The sequence below is a fragment of the Curcuma longa genome, chromosome 5, assembly GCF_044706935.1.
Source record: "Curcuma longa cultivar G26 ecotype Majalengka, Jawa Barat chromosome 5, ITB_CL_G26_1.1, whole genome shotgun sequence".
Taxonomy (NCBI): domain Eukaryota; kingdom Viridiplantae; phylum Streptophyta; class Magnoliopsida; order Zingiberales; family Zingiberaceae; genus Curcuma; species Curcuma longa.
This window is the reverse complement of record NC_133865.1, coordinates 8,175,032-8,197,261: the sequence shown is the minus strand read 5'-3', so window position 1 is coordinate 8,197,261 and position 22,230 is coordinate 8,175,032. Positions and strand designations below refer to the sequence as shown.

Genomic DNA, 22,230 nt, shown 5'->3' with positions numbered 1-22,230 from the left:
CAAAGAAGACGTAGAATAAATCACATGTATCGTCTATCTTGATGTATTTCATATGCCACTTAACAGGTTGAATTATAAATTTCATCCAAACAAATCGATCGATAACTAGATAACAAACCACTTCTTAGTTTATGATTGAATGATAACTAAATAGAATGCTTATTTCCCCTAACAGTTTTGTACATCTTCAAGATCACTAAAATTCTAAAGTTCAACAAGAGGTTACATTCATAACAGCTAGTAAACCTAGTTTTTAATGCCGATGGAAGGCGGTAATCAACTCTCAGAGTGACTCCACGACTGGACGAAAACTGAAGATCATAAAAGATCCCAATCTTCCTTTGAGAGATCGATGCACACGACCCGTTCATCCTCTGTGATTATCTGGTGAAACAACAAACAGTAAAGATTGCAGAACATCTCAGGAGTAGGTAGATTCCTCAACCAACCATGGAAGATGAATTACTTACAGTGTGTTTCTTGGAATGGCTGTTGAACGCTAGTATGACTCCTCCATAATACCTGCAATATTTGGCACTTTACATATGGGCACTAAAGGAAACTTCACATCCACATGCTAAAGGAAAAATAAAAAGTTTCAAACAAGTGAGCACAGATAAGTTTATCAGTGAGCGTAATTGAGAACTTCAGACATAGAGTTATTTCAGCAAACGTGATCATGGAAGGTTTTCAATCTACGGCCCATCCCCTGATGCAATGTTCGAATGTGTATGCTTATTGGTGGCAGAAAGCATAAGTCCAATTTCAGCCGCATTTCATAGCCACTTCAGGACTCCTATAGATTTTGTATACCAAATTTGTACCATATTTATCATGAAAATCGCCAGTTGATATTACATGGAACTAGGTAAAGTGGAATATAAGTTGAACCGTAGGGTGTAGCAAGGAATGAATGTTAGAATGCATTCAGATAGAGAAACATTGGGTACCTTTTATCCTGAGGGGACCATACTCGCACAACTTCACAGATGCAACTCTCGAAATCACTCTTTCTTTTGCGAGCAAGAAGAGAGCATGATCCTTCAGTGTAGAAGAATTTTAATTATATATTTGACTAACAATTCACAAAACACAGTATATTCACAATTGTCTGAATCATATGATGCAATGATCAGTTAAAAACAACAGTTACTCATAATTCAATAAACTTGATTCTGTCTTACCCATATTCGGTCTCCCACTTTGCAAATCCTATAAACAGAATTCCAACATTAATAAAATTTGGCTAAGATGAATATTTCAATCTCCATAGCTAACTATTTCATCACAGAGACTTTAGGAAAGCTTTCTAAAGCTCAACTTAATTGAAGCGGCATAAGAATCTTACAGTTTTTGCATAAAGAAGCGACTTTGAACCAGGGGCAGAAGCGGCCATCTGACAAAGTATTAATTCCAAAGCATCATCTGAGGTTGGAGTTTTTAGTTTTCCAGGTTTGCTACCCAACTTCTTCCTGCAACCCACTGAACCACAGTAGCAATTCTGGTCTGCTCCAAATTGTACAAACCTGCGAATCACAGGGACTTCTATCGAAATCACAAAAATACTCTCCCTAAAAAAAATATGTTTAGGGGGCAAAAACATTGATGTAAACTGACTTATAATCGTAGGTCAGTTCCTCCCCCTTCTTTATGTCCCGGGTTGCAAATATTCCAATGCGGATTTCTCCATCAATTGTCCTACATAAGGAATCGTGAGAAACAGTCTCCAGTTTTATTTGCTTCTATGACAAAGTATAGAAGATACCATTTTTGCATCTCAGTATTAGGCTGGCAGCTATGGTTTATAAACCTAGACTTGTTTCCCTTGAATGTAGCATCAATGACCATGTCCCTACTGATCTCGCACAGGTAAAAATTGGTATCGCCACAATGTTTCATTTTCCACAGCCTTTCCTCACATGTTTTGTCATCAATCACTGAGAAGATTTAGCAAAGGAGAGAATACAGTCAGAAATATACAAGTGTGTGTGTGTGTGTGTGTGTGTGTGTCATCTTGCTTCTTATTTGAAAATATGGTGATTATTATCAAATATTTACCTTCACCAACATATTCAATCACAAAGTCCCCTCGTTTTATATCTTCTTCAGTTACTATCCCAGCTCCACATTTCTCTGTCTACAGAATAGAGCTTGGTTTCATACAAGACACAACTATTTGTTTCAAAGGAACACAATGAACGGAAATAAGATAAATCAACAAAGGGTTTCAAATTGAGAGTCAGTGTAGGTGCAACCCCAGTAAGAGCGGGATTGACACCGTGTTTCCATCAAAAGTGGATTATCAAAGGTACTGTGAGCTAGTGTAAAATTTTAAAAGTAAATGAGTGCTTGATCATTTGACTTTTGAAATTGCTTAGTAACTGAATCAGTCTGTTGGTTAACTCTAACCCAGTACCTAGCTCACCATCCAGTAATCTCATTATATAAGCTTACCAATCTGTGAAAAAGTTCATATCATACCTTCTCTTAACCAGGCAATAATCGAACAAAATATCAGACTTATCTTCCATTGATCCAAAATATAATGCAAATAATCATACATCAGTAACAGAAAGAACTATTGGCTGGCTATAACTACACTTTCTTGTCAGGATACTTAACTGTTAGGTATAAAACAAAATCATCATATAACTTAAAGCAAATGATAGCAACCTAAATAGATGGATATACAGACAGTGAGAACCAAAAAAGTGGAACCAGATAAAATTAAAGTGATTTGCATCCATCTAAGCAAGTCATTTTTGCATTCTAGTTAGAAAATTAAATACGTGTAAATACTATACCATAATTAAGAGCAGCAAAGCAAAAGCAGGCAGAGTTCTTGGAGGCAGAGGACAGAAAAAAAGAGCAAAATGGTCTTTGAAGTTTAAGCATATGAGGATCTCTAATTAAGCCAATCTACACAATACAAACAGCTGAGAATAGTTAGGAATAAAGAATCTGTTGATTTGAGGTCATTGATAGATATTGGTTGAACACACTATCACTAAATATTCGCAGTTGCCTTTTTTCTGAAAATAATAACTGTAAAAACTGTGAACAGACTCCGTTGACAACATCCAGAACTATCCGAAGAGGATAAACTCAAACAAAAAGAAAGGGTAAGGACATGGTCAAGATTTGTACCTCAATTAGCTTCATTTGCTTCACTGGTCGGTACTGGAACGGTTTGTTAACGCATAGATTTCCACACTTGCAACTCATAGAGCAGCAAGACAAAAGCATCCTGTCGACCCAAAGATGTCATTTGTTGAGTTGCACTGTAGTTTTACTCCAAACTTCGAAGTGAGTAAATATTAGGAGAAATGCAAATCTTTAAGGCATGTAGAGAGTTATTCAGCCCACACAAGAAAACTGATTAATGGGTGAACGGGCAAAAAAGAAATTATTCAACTAATTTCGAGATTGTGAATATGTGGGAAGAGGAGATGCTAATAATAGACGATGCTTATCCGTCGATGATGGTTATTGGATAAGGTTATCTCATCAATGATATAATCAAGTTCCTAAACACTGGGTAAGACTTACCCACAAAGGCAATCTTTTCCGCAGACGGCTGGCCTTCCCGGCGTAAGAACGCATGAGCAGAAAATGCCCTCATCTGGCACGCGCGTTTTCATCTTCTTGGTGAGATAAACATCTTCTTTGGTCAAGAAAAACAATTATAATCGACAAAAAAAGGATTTTTATTCCATTTTCCTTCTCAAATCTCCTCTTCTAGAAATAAAGGCTTGCTCACAAACAGTTGCTGCAGTGGAAAATGCCAGATCACACGCACATGAATCAGAATCGTTGCATGAAAAGACCGAAAGGGGGGCGATGAACAAGCAGTAGGATGACCAAAAAGGATACTGCGCCTTATTGCGGTGTAGGGCGTCAATTTCCGCTGCTTCAACCAATCCGGGATTTGGAACTCCACGGGCTCGTCGTCTCCGTGCTGTTGCAGTAGCTCTCGGAATAGGTCTTCGCCGGAGAGCTTCTGCCCGCCCGATCCGCGCCAAAGGGGAGAAGAAGATGGATTACGAAGAGGCTAAGAACATGAAAAGGGCGATGGCAAACGGAGGAGAAGATGCATACCTTCTTCTTCATGGTGGAGACGGATCAAATCGCCGCTATGGATTCATTCGAGCCTCTGGAATCCATGGCGACTTACAAGAAATCGAAGAGAATGCCGTAATTTTTCTTTACTTTACCTTCTCTCTCTAACTAAATAGTTGACTCAGCCGTCTTTGAACCATGAATCCCTAAAATGTTCATTTTATTTTAATTTCCTTAGTCTAAAATTTAAAACCATACCAATTTTTTTAAAATATTTCATGCTCGAAAATAAGAGATTTTTAATTTGAATAAATGTATTCATATATTATTTTTTAAAAATTAAAAGGGCACCTTTTTTGTATATCATTAAAAAGACATCTCTTTTAAAATTAATTAAAATAAATTCTACCGATAATTTATTTATTCTTAAAATATCCCTCTTTAAGATAACAAGTAGTTTAGATAGGAAATTATAGATAATAATAACAACAACAAACCAAGATATATTTCCTTTTATAAAATTTTTACCTTTTTCTAATAAATAAATTATCAACCAATTTAGTACATTATCAGTAAATAACATAGAGATCAAGCCATTGTACTTTAATTATACAAATTCCACTTAATTAACTTATCACAATATCATCTTCTATGTCTTCTTAATCAATAATCTTGAATCACCAAGAAACTCTTGATACCAATCGGCCGAGAGCTTTGGAGTCCTAACTTGTGTCTCATAATCCACGTGATAAAGTCCAAACCTCAAACTATACCCGTATAACCATTCGAAGTTATCGATCAAAGACCATATGAAATACCCCCTCACATCCGCACCTTGCCTGCGGCCAAAATTAATCATCATTAGTCATTAACCAACCTTATTAAGATCACAATTACTACCATATAAAATTAATTAATCAGTTAATTATACCTCATTGCTTGATGCAAAGAAGCGAGGTAGGTTTGCAAGTATTCCACTCTCTCCTTGTCATCTAACAATGTTTTCAATGGAGTATTGTGGCCGCTGCTCTGTGGATATCCTGCGTAAAATAAATCGAATTAATAAGTTTCTATAATTGTAAAAATAATAAAAATATTTTTGAAAAATATTTAAATTCTCATCGTTAATTTTCGCATGCATGTAATTAGTGAGCTAATTAGCATACTAACCATTTTCTGTAATAAACATGGGTATATTTTCGTATCTTTGCTTCATGTACATCACCATCTTCTCCATTCCACGTGGAACTACAAAGAAGTCTTTCATGGCGGTCTGCACGTGTAAAAATAAATAAATAAATAAATGTAAATGAAATAAGAATAATTTAAATAGATGAATATATATATTTTTAATGGAGTATTATTTTAATTATAACTTAAAATAAGGTGTGTTTTTTGAAAAAAAAATTTCCAAAAAGAACCTTAAAATTCCCCAATTCTCACCTTTTTCCCAATGGTGACTCCGTTTCTTTCTCCGGTGGTGAGCACGAGGGCATCGCCTTGGGCCCCCACAGAGCCGCACTCCCGGCAATCTTTCGCATAGAGACTCGTATAATGATTTATTCCAATGAAGTCCAATTTACTTTGTAATTTTCTCTTGTCACTCCCTGAGAACTTTGGCAATCTGGACCCCAAAATTCGCCTCATTTCAGGAGGATAATCTCCGCGTATAATGGGATCAAGAAACCTGCACCCAAACAAAAATTGAATTATTATTTTTCCATAACATTTTTTAATCCATCTTTTTAATCCATAAAAGAATTTAATTAATTAATTACCATGGAGTAGTAAATGCTAATGCTCTTTGAGATGCCTTGTAATCCTCAGTTATATTCCTGAGCGGCTCAAACCAAGTGGCCGCCATCACAATTCCAATAGCACCTCCTTGTTTTATCTAATTTAATAAACTTTCAGGGGTATGCTATAATTTCGAAATACTAATTAAACTGTATTTTTTAAAAAGTACAATGGTTAAAATACAATTTTCCTACCTGATACTTGTTTCTGTACGTTTCTACTGCCGTGGCATGGGCCAAAATGATGTTATGAGCCGCAACATAAGGCTCAGTGGTCGAGTCACCCGACCAACAATTGCCGAACCCACGCGAACAACGGTTGGGAGGAAACGATCCGAGCCGATACCCATAAGTGGCTACGATGTTTGGTTCGTTGAAAGTCGCCCAATACTCGACTCGGTCGCCGAATTCCCTAAAACATATATCTGCAAATTCTCCAAATTCCTCCCTGGTAGAAAATAATTTGCACTGTGAGCTTCATTTTTATAAAAAGATAGCAATTTTTTTTTAAAATGTAAAAAGGTCCTCACTGTAGTTGCGGGCTTAGCCATCCACCGTATCTGTCTTCGAGCTCTTGTGGAACGTCGTAATGATTCAAGGTAACAAATGGCTTTATTCCTAATATTAAAAAAAATATATTAATTTACAAAAATAATTAATCAATTTTGAACTAGTTTTAGGATTAATTATATATATACCTTTAAGCAACAAGGCATTAATAAGTCTGTTGTAGAAAGAAATTCCTAGTGAATTAGTCCCTCCGAGCCTGCCTCCTGCCAAATTAAAAATAATTAAAAATAAAAAATAATATAAAAACATATTTTTATATATAACAATTAATACTCACTTGGTAAAATTCTTGACCATGATATGGAAAATCTATATGCATTGACTCCAAGAGATTCCATTAATTCTATATCTTCCTGTGCATGATTAATATTTTTACTCGAATTAATATTAATTAATTAATATTTATGCGCGCATATTTAGAAATTATTGGCACCATGTAACGATGGTAATGATCATCAGCTATTTCTGCATTGCTACCGTCCCTGACTCGTCCTGAATATAAAAAATAAATAAATAATTATAATAATTATATATATATATATATATTATTTATTTATTATACCTGGAATATGTGTGAGAATATCCCAATTGCTTAAGCTCTTATTGTCTTCCGAGTAGGCTCCCTCGATCTGTATATAAATATGTCATATAATGCCATAAAATAAAGAAATTATAATTCTACCCCTCCCCCTCTCCTCTTACAATGTTTTGAGGGAGTGGAATCATATTTCTTAAATATTCATACCTGAAATGACGAAGTTGAGGTGCCAAAGAGAAACGAGGAAGGAAAGTAGCTCCGATCAATGCAAACCACAGACAAAGAGAACATCTCGAGCACTACCAACAATTGCAGTACTAGCAATGCTAGCAATCTCTTGCTCCCCATTTGCTCAAAGTGAAATAACATACTAGTGATCGATGAACAAATTTCTATTTATCGAAAGGGAATAAAATGTCTATAAAATAGAAGTTAAGGGGGAGATATGCACGAGTTATATATATAGTGGAGATGGAGGAAATCTGGATCAAATTAACACGTAATTTGGATGAATCCAAAAGGCTAATTGCTTGTCCATGCAAGCATGCATGAAATGCATGCCATGGACGTTAACTTTCGTAGGTTGACTATTTCCCATGCATAGTCAACGTTCCACGTTTGTCGGTGGAATAGTCTTCGAATTTATCGATCCAAATTAAATGGATAAGGATAATTGGAGAAGAGTTCGATCGGTTTGGATGAAAAAATTAAGGACTTTGTTAATAGAAGAAGGATAAAATGATAAGATTGCGTGGAGTAGTGGTAATAAATAATTGCGTGTCCGGCCACGAGTTAATTAAAAAAAATTCAAGAACTGATCATGATCTGACTTTAAAAATACGTGGACTCAGAGAAATATGTATATATATATATATATAGTTTTTTTTCTAGTCAAATTATGTCGCGTTGACTTGTTAATTATAACATCAAATTTGGTATATTCTACTTCAAAATTTTCCCCACGATTTCTCTTTCTTTTACTTTCACTAAAATTTATTTGTTGGTTGATTAAACAATGGTTTATTTGTTAGGACCAATGTAAAGTAGAGAGGAGAAGGGGAGGTGAATAGTTTAGATTTTTCAATTTAGTATGCTTGTCTATAAAATTATAAATACGTAGTGGAAATAAAATAATATAAAAAAGGAAAACACACAAAGATGAATCAATTTTATTTAATTTTTTAATTCCATTAACTTTCTCATTCTTAGATATCTTCCAAGAGTGGAAATGTCTTTTACAACATATGTTTCTTACAACAAACACAAACAATACAATCAAATATAAAAATACAAATGAAATCAAAGTAAAACAAACTTTACAATACTTTACTCTAGAAGTTTCTTTGTTACTTTGGATTGCCTCTTAATGGTGGAAATGCAAAAACACTTCATCTCTAAATCCTTTAGAACCGACTCCTTTAAATCTCTATGAAACTCTCTTTTATAGGATTGTTGTCAGATTGATTTATGTCTATCAGACAACTGATCTTATCCATCAGTCGATTGATCTATTATAAATTCGAATGTTACTTTAACCTACCAGTTCGATGGCTCCATCCACCTCAGCATCAGTTGACCGCCCATTACCATTGGTCGATTCTTACCATCAGTCGAATCTCGCAGTCGAGTTCTCAATATTTTGTTCACTCAAACAATGACATCAGTCGATTATTGCGAGCTCGAGTCCCATGCAACTCAAGCCCAAGTGAATTACGATCACGGTCAAATGCCGAAGCTCGAGCCCGAGTGGGTCTTGCTGATTGTCGGGTCTCGAGCATGAGTGAGTCCCGCCGACTACTGGGTCTCAACTCAGAGTTTGGACACCGACTCGAGTCCTGAGCTTGAGTGGGATTCTCGAGTGTCTACTCAGTCGAACACCAACTCCCGAGAGCAAGTAGATTCCCGACTCGGCCGAACATCAACTCGAGTCCCAAGCTCGAGTGGGATTCCTGAGTGTCTACTCGAACAAACACCAACTCCAGAGCCCGTCTAAGTTCCCTTATGCCAACTCTCGAGCGCACTTGAGCACCCTGAATTCCCATACCCCAACTCTCGCACGCACCCGAGTACGAATGGGATGCTGGGCATTCGCCCAAGGACCCTGAATTCCTGTGCATCAACTCCCGAACATCTGAGCACCCTTTTAGCATTTGATTACTCCTTCCTAACAATCGATTGTTTCTCCTGTTTCAATATTTCTAAAGCTCAAAACTCGTCTTGCCAAGTATAAAATTGGCCTTAACCTAACAAGATTCATTCACTCAATATATGGTTACCCTTTATTGGGTTGCAATGGTGCAAACATAATCTCACATCTAAAGCACATGGAAAATATCATGGGGTTAAAAGGATGGAAAGTATTTCCATTGGCTTGAGGCCTTTTGGGAAGAGTCCAAGAACAAAGTCATGAGGGCTTAGGCCCAAAGTGGACAATATCATACCATTATAGAGATATTTTGATTCCATTCGTACTAACAAGTCGTATCAGAGCAAGACCGCTCTTCACCGGACTAACCGCTGGATGAGCCATGGTCCAGATCTAACCATGTGGTTTGAACCTTAAAAACAAAGGAAGTGGGTGTTCCCGTGTCTGAATCAAGAGGACCAGACACCAGGTGAGAAGTTCTAGTAGGTCGATCGGATGGACCGAGGGGCAAAAAGTCCTAGTTGCGACTAGGTGGGAAGTCCTAGTAGGTCGGGTGGACCGAGGGGCAAAAAATCCTAGTTGCGACTAGGTGGAAAGTCCTAGTAGGTCGGGTGGACCAAGGGGCAAAAAGTCCTAGTTGCGACTGGGTGAGAAGTCTTAGTAGGTCGGGTGGATCGAGTGATAAAAAGTCTTAATTGCGGCTAGGTGAGAAGTCCTAGTAGGTAGGGTGGATCGAGGGGCAAAAAAATCCTGGTGGGTCGAGGATTCAAATATCAAAAACGACGTTAAGGGAGACCTGTGGTCCTTTGTTTGAGGGGGGGATTATTGGGTTGCAAGGGTGCAAACATAGTCCCACATCTAAAGTACATGGAAAAAATCATGGAGTTAAAAGGATGGAAAGTATCTCCATTGGTTTGAGGCCTTTTGGGGAAAGTCCAAGAACAAAGTCATGAGGGCTTAGGCCCAAAGTAGACAATATCATACTATTGTGGAGATATTTTGATTCCATCCGTACTAACACCCTTGACCTATCGAGACTTCACGCGCTTAGCATCTGATCACCTTTGATCTGTCATGACTTCATCCATGTCAAACATTTGATATTCCTTAACATGTTTAGATTTGTTATCACTACTTGACATCTTATTTGATCAACTAACATATTGATCAAACATTAAAATTCCAACTCGAGCTTAGTCAATCTTGATCAGGTGTCGATTGTACCAATAATCTCCCTCTTTTGATGTTTAACAATATATTTAAGGTTAAACCATTAGTCCAACATTCTAGTTCTCACGCCAATAAAGATTTCCTGTGTATTGCTCCATCCACCTCAACATCAGTTGACTATCCATTACCACCAGTCGAATTCCGCAGTCTAGTTTTAAATATTTTGTTCGCTCGAACAATGACATCAGTCGACTATTGCGAGCCCAAGTCCCATGCAATCCAACTTGAGCCCGAGTGAGTTAAATCGCGATCGAACGACGAAGCTCGAGTGGGTCTCGTTGACTGTCGTCTCGAGCACGAGTGGGTCCCACTGACTGTCGGGTCCAAACTTCGAGTCTAAACACTGACTAAAGTCTCGACAGTGGAATTCTGAGTGCCTATTCTAAAGTCTCGAGCTTGAGTGGAATTCTCAACTCTAGTCCCAAGCCCAAGTGTGATTCCTAGTTACTCGGCTCTTGCGCACGCCGAGCACTCCCTGACTCTCGAGTGCCTGTGCTTGAGACTCCCAGGTTCCCAACTCGGTCGAACATCAACTCTAGTCCCAAGCCCAAGTGTGATTCCCGAGTGGCTACTCAAACAAACACCAACTCCCGAACCCAACCGGGTTCCCTTATGTCGACTCTTGCGCACGCTCGAGCACCCTAAATTCTTGTGCACTGACTCTCGCACGTGCCTGTGCACTTTGAGTTCCTGTGCATTGACTCCCAAACATCCTGAGCACCCTTGTAGCAATCGATTGCTCCTTCCTAACAATTGATTGTTATTCTTGTTTTAGCATTTCTAAAGTTGAAACTCATTTTGCCAAGTATCCAATTGACCTCAACCTACCAAGACTTCCTTCACTCGACATTTGATTAACTCTTAAACTATCGAGACTTTATGCGCTTAGCATCTAATCACCTTTGACCTTGTCCATGCCAGACATTTGAACATATTTGGATTTTTTATCATCAAGTGTCTGGTCAATCGTGATCCACTTGGATTTTTTATCACCTTTGACCTTGTGCTAACTCCCTGTTGGACTTTCGATTACCAAGTGTCTGGTCAACCGTAATCCACTTAGATTTTTCATTTGCCATCTCCCTGTTGGAGTTCTGATCACCAAGTGTTCGTTCAATTGTAACCTACCTACTTGTACTTTCATATCTTGTGAAGTATTCTATCAACTTTAACCTACTTAACTTTTCGCTTAATCAACTTAACATGTTGATTGAGTGGCTATGGTCGGGAGAAGTTCAAGGAAGAAGAAGAATGACCGCAATCTTCTCTCTCACGCGATCAGCTGAGAAGAGCCTGATTGCACTATTGGGAGGAAAGGCCTGCGCGATCGTATTTTTCCATTTGGCAAAATCATAATTCCCAATCAACCTTGACTCACTTGATGTTTCATTCGACCAACTAATATATTTATCAAATATTAAAATTCCAACTCGAGCTCGATCAACCTACTTAACCTTGATCAGAGGGCAATTGCACTAATATTATTAACTAGCAAATCCCAATTATCAATAGGGATATAGTTCTTTAAAATACGATGATCATCTAATCTTTTGATGGTCCTCTAGAGTAAGAGATTGTGTTGCTATTTCGATTGTGGGAGTTTGTATACATAAAAGAAGAAAGATAAGTTAATTACATTGGTACAATCGACCTCTGGTCAAGATTGGCAGCATTCGAGTTAACTTGAATTGAATTTTAATATTTGATCAATATATTTGTTGATTATAGCAATGAGTCAAGTAGATCAAGATTGATCATATACTTGACTTGTGCATGTAGGCACACCCAGACTGTGCCAGGATCTAACCAAGTGTAGCACAATCATGCCAAATGGCACGGACAAGCGTGCCATAAGCTGTTTGTTCCGAATTCACGATGATTGAAGTGGTTAATGTAGGTCACGACTAGCTAGACCTTGTCAAAGGGCACAACTAGACCAGGTTTCTTGTTGAATAGGCCCAAAACTCCTCAATATGCTCTTCTAATGTCATACAAAATAAAATATATATCAATTTAAGTATTAAGGCTATCAATTAAAAGATATTTATATTAAATCTCTAAATAATCCAACGCTCATAAAATAAGAAAAGTAATGTAAATAAATAGTACGAGTGAATTAAAACGTCAAGGAATAAAATAAATTAATGTGTCAAAATGATTGTTATCTTGAAGCAAAACTTATAAGAAAAACTCTTATTCTTGGTATCGATTGCCTACTCAATCGATGATGATTCTTCTGTAAAAGGTTGAATTCGTCACCTTAGCGGTCTTATACAGTCGGCTCCATGACCATTTGTGAGGAGGTAAATCGAGAAATTACAGTTCGTCACGACGCAAGAGGGTATTGTCTGGCTTCGCCAAAATTCGAACTCTTGTCCTCTTCTATAATTTTACTGTGTCATAATTAATTCAACTATTTTTGGGGGCATTGATGATGATTCCGAATTATATATAATTCAACACACCATACCACTCATGAGCAATATCCTCAATTATTTAAATATCTCTATCTTTGTCATTTTCGCCCTATCGCAATTGACCGATGGCTTTGTCTCGCTTATTTCCTTTACAATAGTGACACATTTTTATAAAAAAATTTAAAAAATAAATATGTAATCATCATTCAATATTTTCTACAATACAATCGTACATAACACAAGAAAACCGATTAATAAGTGAACAAGCAATCAAAAAAGAAATTATTCAACTAATTTCGATCGAGATTGTGAATATATATATATATAATAGATGCTAATAATAGACGGTGCTTATCCGTCGATGATGGTTATTGGATAAGGTTAATTATCTCATCAATGAATCAAATAATCAAGTTCCTAAACAAACACTGGGTATTTAATTTTATTATCCGTAAATAAAATACTTTCTATAACAAGATATCATACCGTTGAAGGTAATTATACAAATTCCAATTAATTAACTTAATTATCATGATATAATCTTCTATGTCTTCTTAATCAGCAAATTTGAATTGCCAAGGAACTCTTGATACCAATTGACCGAGAGCTTTGGAGTCCTCACTTGTGTCTCATAATCCACATGATAAAGTCCAAACCTCAAACTATACCCGTATAACCATTCAAAGTTATCGATCAAAGACCATATGAAATACCCTCTCACATCCGCACCTTGCCTACGGTCAAAATTAATCATCATTAGTATTAACCAATCTTATTAAGATTATAAAATTAATTAATCAGTTAATTATACCTCATTGCTTGATGCAAAGAAGCGAGGTAGGTTTGCAAGTATTCCACTCTCTCCTTGTCATCTAACAATGTTTTCAATGGAGTATTATGGCCACTGCTTTGTGGATACCCTGCGTAAAATAAATCGAATTAATAAGTCACTATAATTGTATAAATAATAAAAAATATTTTTGAAAAATATTTAAATTCTCATCGTTAATTTTCGCATGCATGTAATTAGTGAGCTAATTAATTAGCATGCTAACCATTTTCTGTAATAAACATGGGTATATTTTCGTATCTTTGCTTCAAGTACATCACCATCTTCTCCATTCCACGTGGAACTACAAAGAAGTCTTCCATGGCGGTCTGTACGTGTAAAAATAAATACATAAATAAATGTAAATGAATATTTTTTTAATGGAGTATTATTTTAATTATAACTAAAATAAGGAATGTGTTTTTTGATTTATTTTTTTTTCCAAAAAGAACCTTAAAATTCCCCAACTCTCACCTTTTTGCCAATGGTGACTCCGTTTCTTTCTCCGGTGGTGAGCACGAGGGCATCGCCTTGGGCCCCCACAGAGCCACACCGCCGGCAATCTTTCGCATAGAGACTCGAATAATGATTTATTCCAATGAAGTCCAATTTACTTTGTAATTTTCTCTTATCACTCCCCGAGAACTTTGGCAATCTGGACCCCAAAATTTGCCTCATTTCAGGAGGATAATCTCCGCGTATAATGGGATCAAGAAACCTGCACCCCAAAAAGAAATTGAATTATTATTTTTCCATACCATTTTTCTCTCCATTTTTTAATCCATAATTAAAGAATTAATTAATTAATTACCATGGAGTACTAAATGCTAATGCTCTTTGAGATGCCTTGTAATCCTCAGTTATATTCCTGAGTGGCTCAAACCAAATGGCCGCCATCACAATTCCAATAGCGCCTCCTTGTTTTATCTAATTTAATAAACTTTCAGGGGTATGCTATATAATTTTGAAATACTATGATGTATTTTTTTAAAAAGTACAATGGTTAAACTATAATTTTCCTACCTGATATTTGTTTCGGTACGTTTCTACTGCCGTGGCATGGGCCAAAATGATGTTATGAGCTGCAACATAAGGCTCAGTGGTCGAGTCGCCTGACCAACAATTGCCGAACCCACACGAACAACGGTTGGGAGGAAACGATCCTAACCGATACCCGTAAGTGGCTACGAAGTTTGGTTCGTTGAAAGTCGCCCAATACTCGACTCGGTCGCCGAATTCCCTAAAACATATATTTGCAAATTCTCCAAATTCCTCCCTGGTAGAAAATAATTTACACTGTGAGCTTCATTTTTATAAAAAGATAGCAATTTTTTCAAAAATATGTAAAAAGGTCCGCACTGTAGTTTTGGGCTTAGCCATCCACCGTATCTGCCTTCGAGCTCTTGTGGAATGTCGTAATGATTCAAGGTAACAAATGGCTTTATTCCTAATATTTAAAAAAAAACAAAAAAATATTAATTTACAAAAATAATTAATCAATTTTGAATTATTTTTGGTTTTAAGTTAATTAATTAATTATATACCTTTAAGCAACAAGGCATTAATAAGTCTGTTGTAGTAAGAAATTCCTAGTGAATTAGTCCTTCCGAGCCTGCCTCCTGCCAAATTAAAAAATTTTAAATAATAAAAAATAATATAAAAACTTATTTTTATATATAATATAATATAAATATAATACTCACTTGGTAAAATTCTTGACCATGATATGGAAAATCTATATGCATTGACTCCAAGAGATTCCATTAATTCTATATCTTCCTGTGCATGATTAATATTTTTTTTACTCGATTAATATTAATTAATTAATATTTATGCGCGCATATTTAAAAATTATCGGCACCATGTAACGATGGTAATGATCATCGGCTATTTCTGCATTGTTATCGTCCCAGATTCGCCCTGAATATAAAAAATAAATAAATAAATAATCAAATATATATTATTATTTTTATTTATTAATTATACCGGGAATATGTGTGAGAATATCCCAATTGCTTAAGCTCTTATTGTCTTCCGAGTAGGCTCCCTCGATCTGTATATATATAAATATGTCATATATTATATATATAATGCCATATAAAATAAAGAAATTATAATTCTACTCGATCTCCTCCCTCTCCTCTTACAATGTTTTGAGGGGTTGGAATGATCATGATATTTTTAAAATATTCGTACCTGAAATGACGAAGTTGAGGTGCCAAAGAGAAACGAGGAAGGAAAGGAGCTCCGATCAATGCAAACAGCAGACAAGGAGAACATCTCGAGCACTATCAACAATTGCAGTAGTAGCAATGCTAGCAATCTCTTGCTCCCCATTTACTCAAATTGTGTATGTATCGAGCTAGAAGGAATTGAATTTAATTTAATTTATCGAAAGAAAGCTAAGGGAATAAAATGTCTATAAAATAGAAGTTAAGGGAAGGAGATATGCACGAGTTATATATATACTAGTAGTGGATATGGAGGAAATCTGGATCAAAGAGCAGGAGGAAGAAGAGGAGGAGGAATTCAACACTCCATTCAACACTCCATTCGTTCATCAGCAATATCTTCAATATATCTCTATCATTTTCCCCATATCTATTATCTGCTGTACAATAGTGACACCATTTTTATAAAAATTTTAAAAATCAAATATGTAATCATCATTAATTCAATATTATTTATGATACAATTAATCATACGCAACATTAATTTATCGTGCCCCTGTCCCTGGGCTACGATGCAACGATCAAGTCCTCCACTCATGACCTGTATCCTGAATCATTTAAATGTCTCTGTCTCTATCATTTTAATTCCTCATAATTATTAGGCCCTGACACCATTTTTATAAAAATTTTAAAAATTAAATAAGTAATCACCATTCAATATTATTAATTTACAATACAATCATACACAACGTTTATCATGCCCCTGGGCTACGATCTAGCGGTCAAATCCTCCGTCAACTAATTAGACATCTATGATTTAATTTCTACATACGGCGTAAGCACTTTTCGATTTATCTTCATGATCGATTAAAAATTTGCGTAAGACTGAATCGATCACCTTCAAGATTATCGAATCATAAGAGTTTTGATATATAGTTTATTGTGTTAGAATACAATCAAATCCCACGTTAAAATACATGAAAAAGATCCTGAGGTTATAAAATAAAAAATATCTCATTGGTACGAGGCCTTTTAGGTAAAACTCAAAAATAAAATCATGAAGGTGTGGGCCCAAAGTGGACAATATCGTACCGTTGTGGAGATATATATAGATTCCATCTTGATTTAATTAACAGTGGTATCAGAGCGGATCCATATAGTGAGAGTTCTTATTAAGGGGTCCGTTGGGACTGCTAAGGGGCAGGTCTATTGGGATCCGTACCAATAAGAAATTCGTTGGGGTCGTTAAGGAGGAGCTCTCAGTGGTCTTTTGTTTGAGGGTTAGATTGTTGGAATACAATCGTCCCACATTATAAATACATGGAAAAGATCTTGGGATTATAAAATAGAAAATATCTCATTGGTACGAGACCTTTTGGATAAAAATTCAAAAATAAAATCATGAGGGCATGGGCCTAAGGTGGACAATATCGTACCATTGTGAAGATATATATAGATTCCATCTAAATTTTTGTGAAACTGAATCGATCACCTTCAAGATTATCGGATCGCAAAAGTTTTGATATATAGTTTATAGTTCATCAGAAAATTAAAAAATATATAATCACTTTACTTGTTTTTATATTCAGGAAGACAATCTTACTTTGGCCCTCAATTCCATAATCGATATCCTCAATACAATAATATTCATCCTCCAACATTTCATTCATGTTCTTATAATGCTCCTCTAATTCATCTTCGAATTAGTCTGTCCAGAATCCAGATCATTTCGGACGTCTAAGCAATCATCACGACATTTATCATATACACACCCATACTTTTTCAAATTATAATAAAAAGATGTCCCAATTTACATCACAATACTTTCATCTTCTTCTATGTCTTTCTTAATCAACAATTTTGAATCGCTTAGAAACTCTTGATACCAATCGGCCGAGAGCTTTGGAGTCCTAACTTGTGTCTCATAATCCACATGATAAAGTCCAAACCTCTTACTATACCCGTGTAACCATTCGAAGTTATCGATCAAAGACCATATGAAATACCCCCACACATCAGCACCTTGCCTACGTCCAAAATTAATCATGATTAATCATTAATCAGCCTCATTAAGATCACAATTAGAGTCGTATAAACACATTTAAATTAATTAATTATCCAATGTATAATCGTATATATATACCTCATTGCTTCTTGCAAACAAGAGAGGTAGCTTTGCAAGTATTCAACCCTCTCTTTGTCGTTTAGTAGTTCCTTCAATGTAGTATTATGAGAGCTCCCTTGTGGATAACCTGCACAAATTAATCCTAATTAATTAGGCTTGCATTAATCTTTTGATGGTCCACTATAGTAGGAGATTGTGTTGCTATTTCAAGCCACCCCCAGGGATTGAGTCCATGAGACTGACTGGGATTTATCATTTTTTTTTGTTGCTATTTCAATGGTGGGAGTTTGTATACATAAAAGAAGAAAGATAAGTTAATTACACTGGTACATCGACCTCTGGTCAAGGTTGGCAGCATTTGAGTGGACTCGAATTGAATTTTAATATTTGATCAATATATTTGTTAATTATAGCAATGAGTCAAGTAGATCAAGATTGATCATATACTTTGACTCGTGCATGTAGGCACACCCAGACTGTGCCAGGATCTAACCAAGTGTAGCACAATCATGCCAAATGGCATGGACATGTGTGCCATAAGCTGTTCACTCCGAAGTCACGATGATTGAAGTGGTCAGTGTAGGTCACAGCTTGGCCTTGTCAAAGGGCACGACTAGACCATGTTTCTTGTTGAATAGGTCCCAAAACTCCTCAATATGCTCTTCAAATGTCATATAAAATAAAATATATATCAATTTAATTAAGTATTAGGGCTATCAATTAAAAGATATTTGTATTAAATCTCTAAACAATCCAACGCTCATAAAATAAGAAAAGTAATGTAAATAAATCGTACGAGTGAATTAAAACATCAAGGAATAAAATAAATTAATGTGTCAAAATGATTGTTATCCTGAAGCAAAACTTATAAGAAAAACTCTTGATCTTGGTATCGATTGCTATCTCAATCGATGATGATTCCGAACTATATATAATTTAACATATATACGGTACCACTCATGAGCAATATCCTCAATTATTTAAATATCTCTATCTCTTTCATTTTCCCTATCGCTAGTGAATGGCTTTGTCTCTCTTATTTCCTTTACAATAGTGACACATTTTTATAAAAATTTTAAAAAATAAATATGTAATCATCATTCAATATTTTTTACAATACAATCATACATAACACAAGAAAACTGATTAATGAGTGAACAAGCAATCAAAAAAGAACTAATTTTGATCGAGATAATTGCCAAGAAACTCTTGAAGGATTATACAAATTCCAATTAATTAACTTAATTATCATGATATCATCTTCTATGTCTTCTTAATCAGCAATTTTGAATCGCCAAGAAACTCTTGATACCAATCGGCTGAGAGCTTTGGAGTCCTAACTTGTGTCTCATAATCCACATGATAAAGTCCAAACCTCAAGCTATACCCGCATAACCATTCGAAGTTATCGATCAAAGACCATATGAAATATCCCCTCACATCCGCACCTTGCCTACGGTCAAAATTAATCATCATTAGTCATTAACCAACCTTATTAAGATCACAATTACTACCATAAAAAAATAATTAATCAGTTAATTATACCTCATTGCTTGATGCAAAGAAGCGAGGTAGGTTTGCAAGTATCGCACTCTCTCCTTGTCATCTAACAGTGTTTCCAATGGAGTATTGTGATCGCTGCCCTGTGGATATCCTGCATAAAATAAATCGAATTAATAAGTCTATATAATTGTAAAAATAATAAAAATATTTTTGAAACATATTTAAATTATCATCGTTAATTTTCGCATGCATGTAATTAGTGAGCTAATTAGCATGCTAACCATTTTCTGTAATAAACATGGGTATATTTTCGTATCTTTGCTTCATGTACATCACCATCTTCTCCATTCCACGTGGAACTACAAAGAAGTCTTTCATGGCGGTCTGCACGTGTAAAAATAAATAAATAAATAAATGTAAATGAATATTTTTTTTAATGGAGTATTATTTTAATTATAACGTAAAATAAGGGACGTGCTTTTTGATTTATTTTGTTTTTCCAAAAAGAACCTTAAAATTCCCCAACTCTCACCTTTTTGCCAATGGTGACTCCGTTTCTTTCTCCGGTGGTGAGCACGAGGGCGTCCCCTTGGGCCCCCACAGCGCCACACTGCCGGCAATCTTTCGCATAGAAACTCGTATAATGATTTATTCCAATGAAGTCCAAACTACTTTGTAATTTTCTCTTGTCTCTCCCTGAGAACTTTGGCAATCTGGACCCCAAAATTTGCCTCATTTCAGGAGGATAATCTCCGCGTATAATGGGATCAAGAAACCTGCACCCAAACAAAAATTGAATTATTGTTTTTCCATAACATTTTTCTCTCCATTTTAATCCATAATTAAAGAATTAATTAATTAATTAATTAATTAATTACCATGGAGTAGTAAATGCTAATGCTCTTTGAGATGCCTTGTAATCCTCCGTTATATTCCTGAGTGGCTCAAACCAAATGGCCGCCATCACAATTCCAATAGCGCCTCCTTGTTTTATCTAATTTAATAAACTTCAGGGGTATGCTATATAATTTTGAAATACTAAGCTGTATTTTTTTAAAAGTACAATGGTTAAACTATAATTTCCTACCTGATACTTGTTTCGGTACGTTTCTACTGCCGTGGCATGGGCCAAAATGATGTTATGAGCTGCAACATAAGGCTCAGTGGTCGAGTCGCCCGACCAACAATTGCCGAACCCACGCGAACAACGGTTGGGAGGAACCAATCCTAACCGATACCCGTAAGTGGCTACGATGTTTGGTTCGTTGAAAGTCGCCCAATACTCGACTCGGTCGCCGAATTCCCTAAAACATATATCTGCAAATTCTCCAAATTCCTCCCTGGTAGAAAATAATTTGCACTGTGAGCTTCATTTTTATAAAAAGATAGCAATTTTTTTCTAAAATATGCAAAAAGGTCCTCACTGTAGTTTTGGGCTTAGCCATCCACCGTATCTGTCTTCGAGCTCTTGTGGGATGTCGTAATGATTCAAGGTAACAAATGGCTTTATTCCTAATATTTAAAAAAACAAAAAAAAATATTCATTTACAAAAATAATTAATCAATTTTGAACTAGTTTTAAGATTAATTATATATATACGTACCTTTAAGCAACAAGGCATTAATAAGTCTGTTGTAGAAAGAAATTCCTAGTGAATTAGTCCCTCCGAGCCGGCCTCCTGCCAATTAAAAAATAATAATAATAATAAAAAATAAAAAATAATATAAAAACATATATTTATATATATATAACAATTAATACTCACTTGGTAAAATTCTTGACCATGATATGGAAAATCTATATGCATTGACTCCAAGAGATTCCATTAATTCTATATCTTCCTGTGCATGATTAATATTTTTACTCGATTAATATTAATTAATTAATATTTATGCGCGCATATTTAAAAATTATCGGCACCATGTAACGATGGTAATGATCATCGGCTATTTCTGCATTGTTATCGTCCCAGATTCGCCCTGAATATAAAAAATATATAAATAAATAAATAATCAAATATATATATATTATTTATTATTTATTATACCGGGAATATGCGTGAGAATATCCCAATTGCTTAAGCTCTTATTGTCTTCGGAGTAGGCTCCCTCGATCTCTTACAATGTTTTGAGGGCCGGGGGTGGAATGATATAATTTCTTAAATATTCATACCTGAAATGACGAAGTGGAGGTGCCAAAGAGAAACGAGGAAGGAAAGTAGCTCCGATCAATGCAAACCACAGACAAAGAGAACATCTCGAGCACTATCAAGAATTGCAGCACTAGCAATGCTAGCAATCTCTTGGTCCCCATTTACTCAAAGTGAAATAACTAGTCGATCGATGTTGCAATACACGAACAAATTGTGTATGTATATCGAGAGGGAATTTAATGTATCGAAGGGGAATAAAATGTCTATGAAATAGAATTAAGTTAAGGGAAGGAGATATGCACGAGCTATATATAGTGGAGATGGAAGAAATCTGAATCAAAGAGGAGGAGGAGGAGGAATTGTGTCGTGTCGATGGAAGCATACATAAGATATGTTTTTGTCTTGTGATGGAATTCAACACCCCAGCCACTCATCAGCAATATCTTCAATTAATCATTTAAATGCCTATCTCTATCATTTTCCCCATATCTATTATCTGCTGTACAATAGTGACACCATTTTTATAAAAATTTTAAAAATCAAATATGTAATCATCATTAATTCAATATTATTTATGATACAATCATACACAACATTAATTTATCATGCCCCTGCCCCTGCCCCTGGGCTAAGATGCAACGATCAAGTCCTCCTTCGATTAGTTAGACATCTAATGTTTAATTTCTACTTGCA

At 35.7% G+C, this 22,230-nt stretch overlaps 4 protein-coding genes across 5 annotated transcripts; all 4 read right to left on the bottom strand.

The window, feature by feature from the left end:
* Positions 1-102: 102 nt before the first annotated feature.
* LOC141829390 (histone-lysine N-methyltransferase ASHH3-like) lies at positions 103-4,199 on the bottom strand. 2 transcript variants are annotated; one of them, XM_074716848.1, is made up of 12 exons: positions 4,099-4,199; positions 3,874-4,000; positions 3,550-3,661; positions 3,148-3,247; positions 2,059-2,137; positions 1,766-1,937; positions 1,618-1,698; positions 1,349-1,526; positions 1,185-1,212; positions 951-1,041; positions 471-522; positions 103-384 (listed from the first exon to the last, which is right to left on the bottom strand). In XM_074716848.1, the coding sequence occupies exons 1-12, from the start codon at positions 4,108-4,110 to the stop codon at positions 319-321; spliced, it is 1,098 nt and encodes a 365-aa protein (XP_074572949.1). In that variant the 5' UTR covers positions 4,111-4,199; the 3' UTR covers positions 103-318. The 2 variants fall into 2 exon arrangements, with proteins under 2 accessions (XP_074572949.1, XP_074572950.1); XM_074716849.1 differs by having other exon boundaries at positions 3,874-3,997.
* A 401-nt stretch (positions 4,200-4,600) lies between these two features.
* On the bottom strand, positions 4,601-7,332 carry LOC141830034 (beta-glucosidase 18-like). Its single transcript, XM_074717515.1, has 12 exons — positions 7,171-7,332; positions 6,988-7,054; positions 6,859-6,917; positions 6,703-6,778; positions 6,554-6,628; positions 6,386-6,473; positions 6,051-6,303; positions 5,838-5,953; positions 5,503-5,746; positions 5,230-5,332; positions 4,991-5,099; positions 4,601-4,898 (listed from the first exon to the last, which is right to left on the bottom strand). Exons 1-12 carry the CDS (start codon positions 7,330-7,332, stop codon positions 4,709-4,711), a joined length of 1,542 nt encoding a protein of 513 aa, XP_074573616.1. The 3' UTR covers positions 4,601-4,708.
* Positions 7,333-13,300: 5,968 nt separating this feature from the next.
* LOC141829004 (beta-glucosidase 18-like) lies at positions 13,301-15,922 on the bottom strand. Its single transcript, XM_074716408.1, has 12 exons — positions 15,782-15,922; positions 15,572-15,638; positions 15,447-15,505; positions 15,289-15,364; positions 15,130-15,204; positions 14,945-15,032; positions 14,609-14,861; positions 14,397-14,512; positions 14,060-14,303; positions 13,812-13,914; positions 13,568-13,676; positions 13,301-13,490 (listed from the first exon to the last, which is right to left on the bottom strand). The coding sequence occupies exons 1-12, from the start codon at positions 15,920-15,922 to the stop codon at positions 13,301-13,303; spliced, it is 1,521 nt and encodes a 506-aa protein (XP_074572509.1).
* A 3,217-nt stretch (positions 15,923-19,139) lies between these two features.
* Positions 19,140-21,710, bottom strand: LOC141828949 (beta-glucosidase 18-like). Its single transcript, XM_074716340.1, has 12 exons — positions 21,558-21,710; positions 21,433-21,499; positions 21,306-21,364; positions 21,151-21,226; positions 20,989-21,063; positions 20,809-20,896; positions 20,472-20,724; positions 20,263-20,378; positions 19,917-20,160; positions 19,666-19,768; positions 19,427-19,535; positions 19,140-19,334 (listed from the first exon to the last, which is right to left on the bottom strand). The coding sequence occupies exons 1-12, from the start codon at positions 21,696-21,698 to the stop codon at positions 19,145-19,147; spliced, it is 1,521 nt and encodes a 506-aa protein (XP_074572441.1). The 5' UTR covers positions 21,699-21,710; the 3' UTR covers positions 19,140-19,144.
* Between the last annotated feature and the right edge of the window lie 520 nt (positions 21,711-22,230).

Bases quoted from the DNA above. Each gene is read 5' to 3' on its own strand.
- LOC141829390 (XM_074716848.1), bottom strand. The intron at 1,938-2,058 runs GTAAATATTTGA...AAATCTTCTCAG, and splicing joins GATTGAATATGTTGGTGAAG to TGATTGATGACAAAACATGT. The intron at 385-470 runs GTAAGTAATTCA...TTGTTTCACCAG, and splicing joins GCCATTCCAAGAAACACACT to ATAATCACAGAGGATGAACG.
- LOC141830034 (XM_074717515.1), bottom strand. From the start codon at position 7,332: ATGTTATTTCACTTTGAGCAAATGGGGAGCAAGAGATTGCTAGCATTG. The intron at 6,918-6,987 runs GTATAATAAATA...TTTTATATTCAG, and splicing joins TATTCTCACACATATTCCAG to GACGAGTCAGGGACGGTAGC. The intron at 5,954-6,050 runs GTAGGAAAATTG...TTATTAAATTAG, and splicing joins CGTACAGAAACAAGTATCAG to ATAAAACAAGGAGGTGCTAT.
- LOC141829004 (XM_074716408.1), bottom strand. From the start codon at position 15,922: ATGGGGAGCAAGAGATTGCTAGCATTGCTACTACTGCAATTGTTGATA. The intron at 15,033-15,129 runs GTATATAATTAA...TTTAAATATTAG, and splicing joins TAATGCCTTGTTGCTTAAAG to GAATAAAGCCATTTGTTACC. The intron at 13,491-13,567 runs GTATAATTAACT...TTTTGACCGTAG, and splicing joins TCTTTGCATCAAGCAATGAG to GCAAGGTGCGGATGTGAGAG.
- LOC141828949 (XM_074716340.1), bottom strand. From the start codon at position 21,698: ATGGGGACCAAGAGATTGCTAGCATTGCTAGTGCTGCAATTCTTGATA. The intron at 21,500-21,557 runs GTATGAATATTT...ACATTGTAAGAG, and splicing joins CCTCCACTTCGTCATTTCAG to ATCGAGGGAGCCTACTCCGA. The intron at 20,725-20,808 runs GTGAGGACCTTT...ATTTTCTACCAG, and splicing joins TGGCTAAGCCCAAAACTACA to GGAGGAATTTGGAGAATTTG.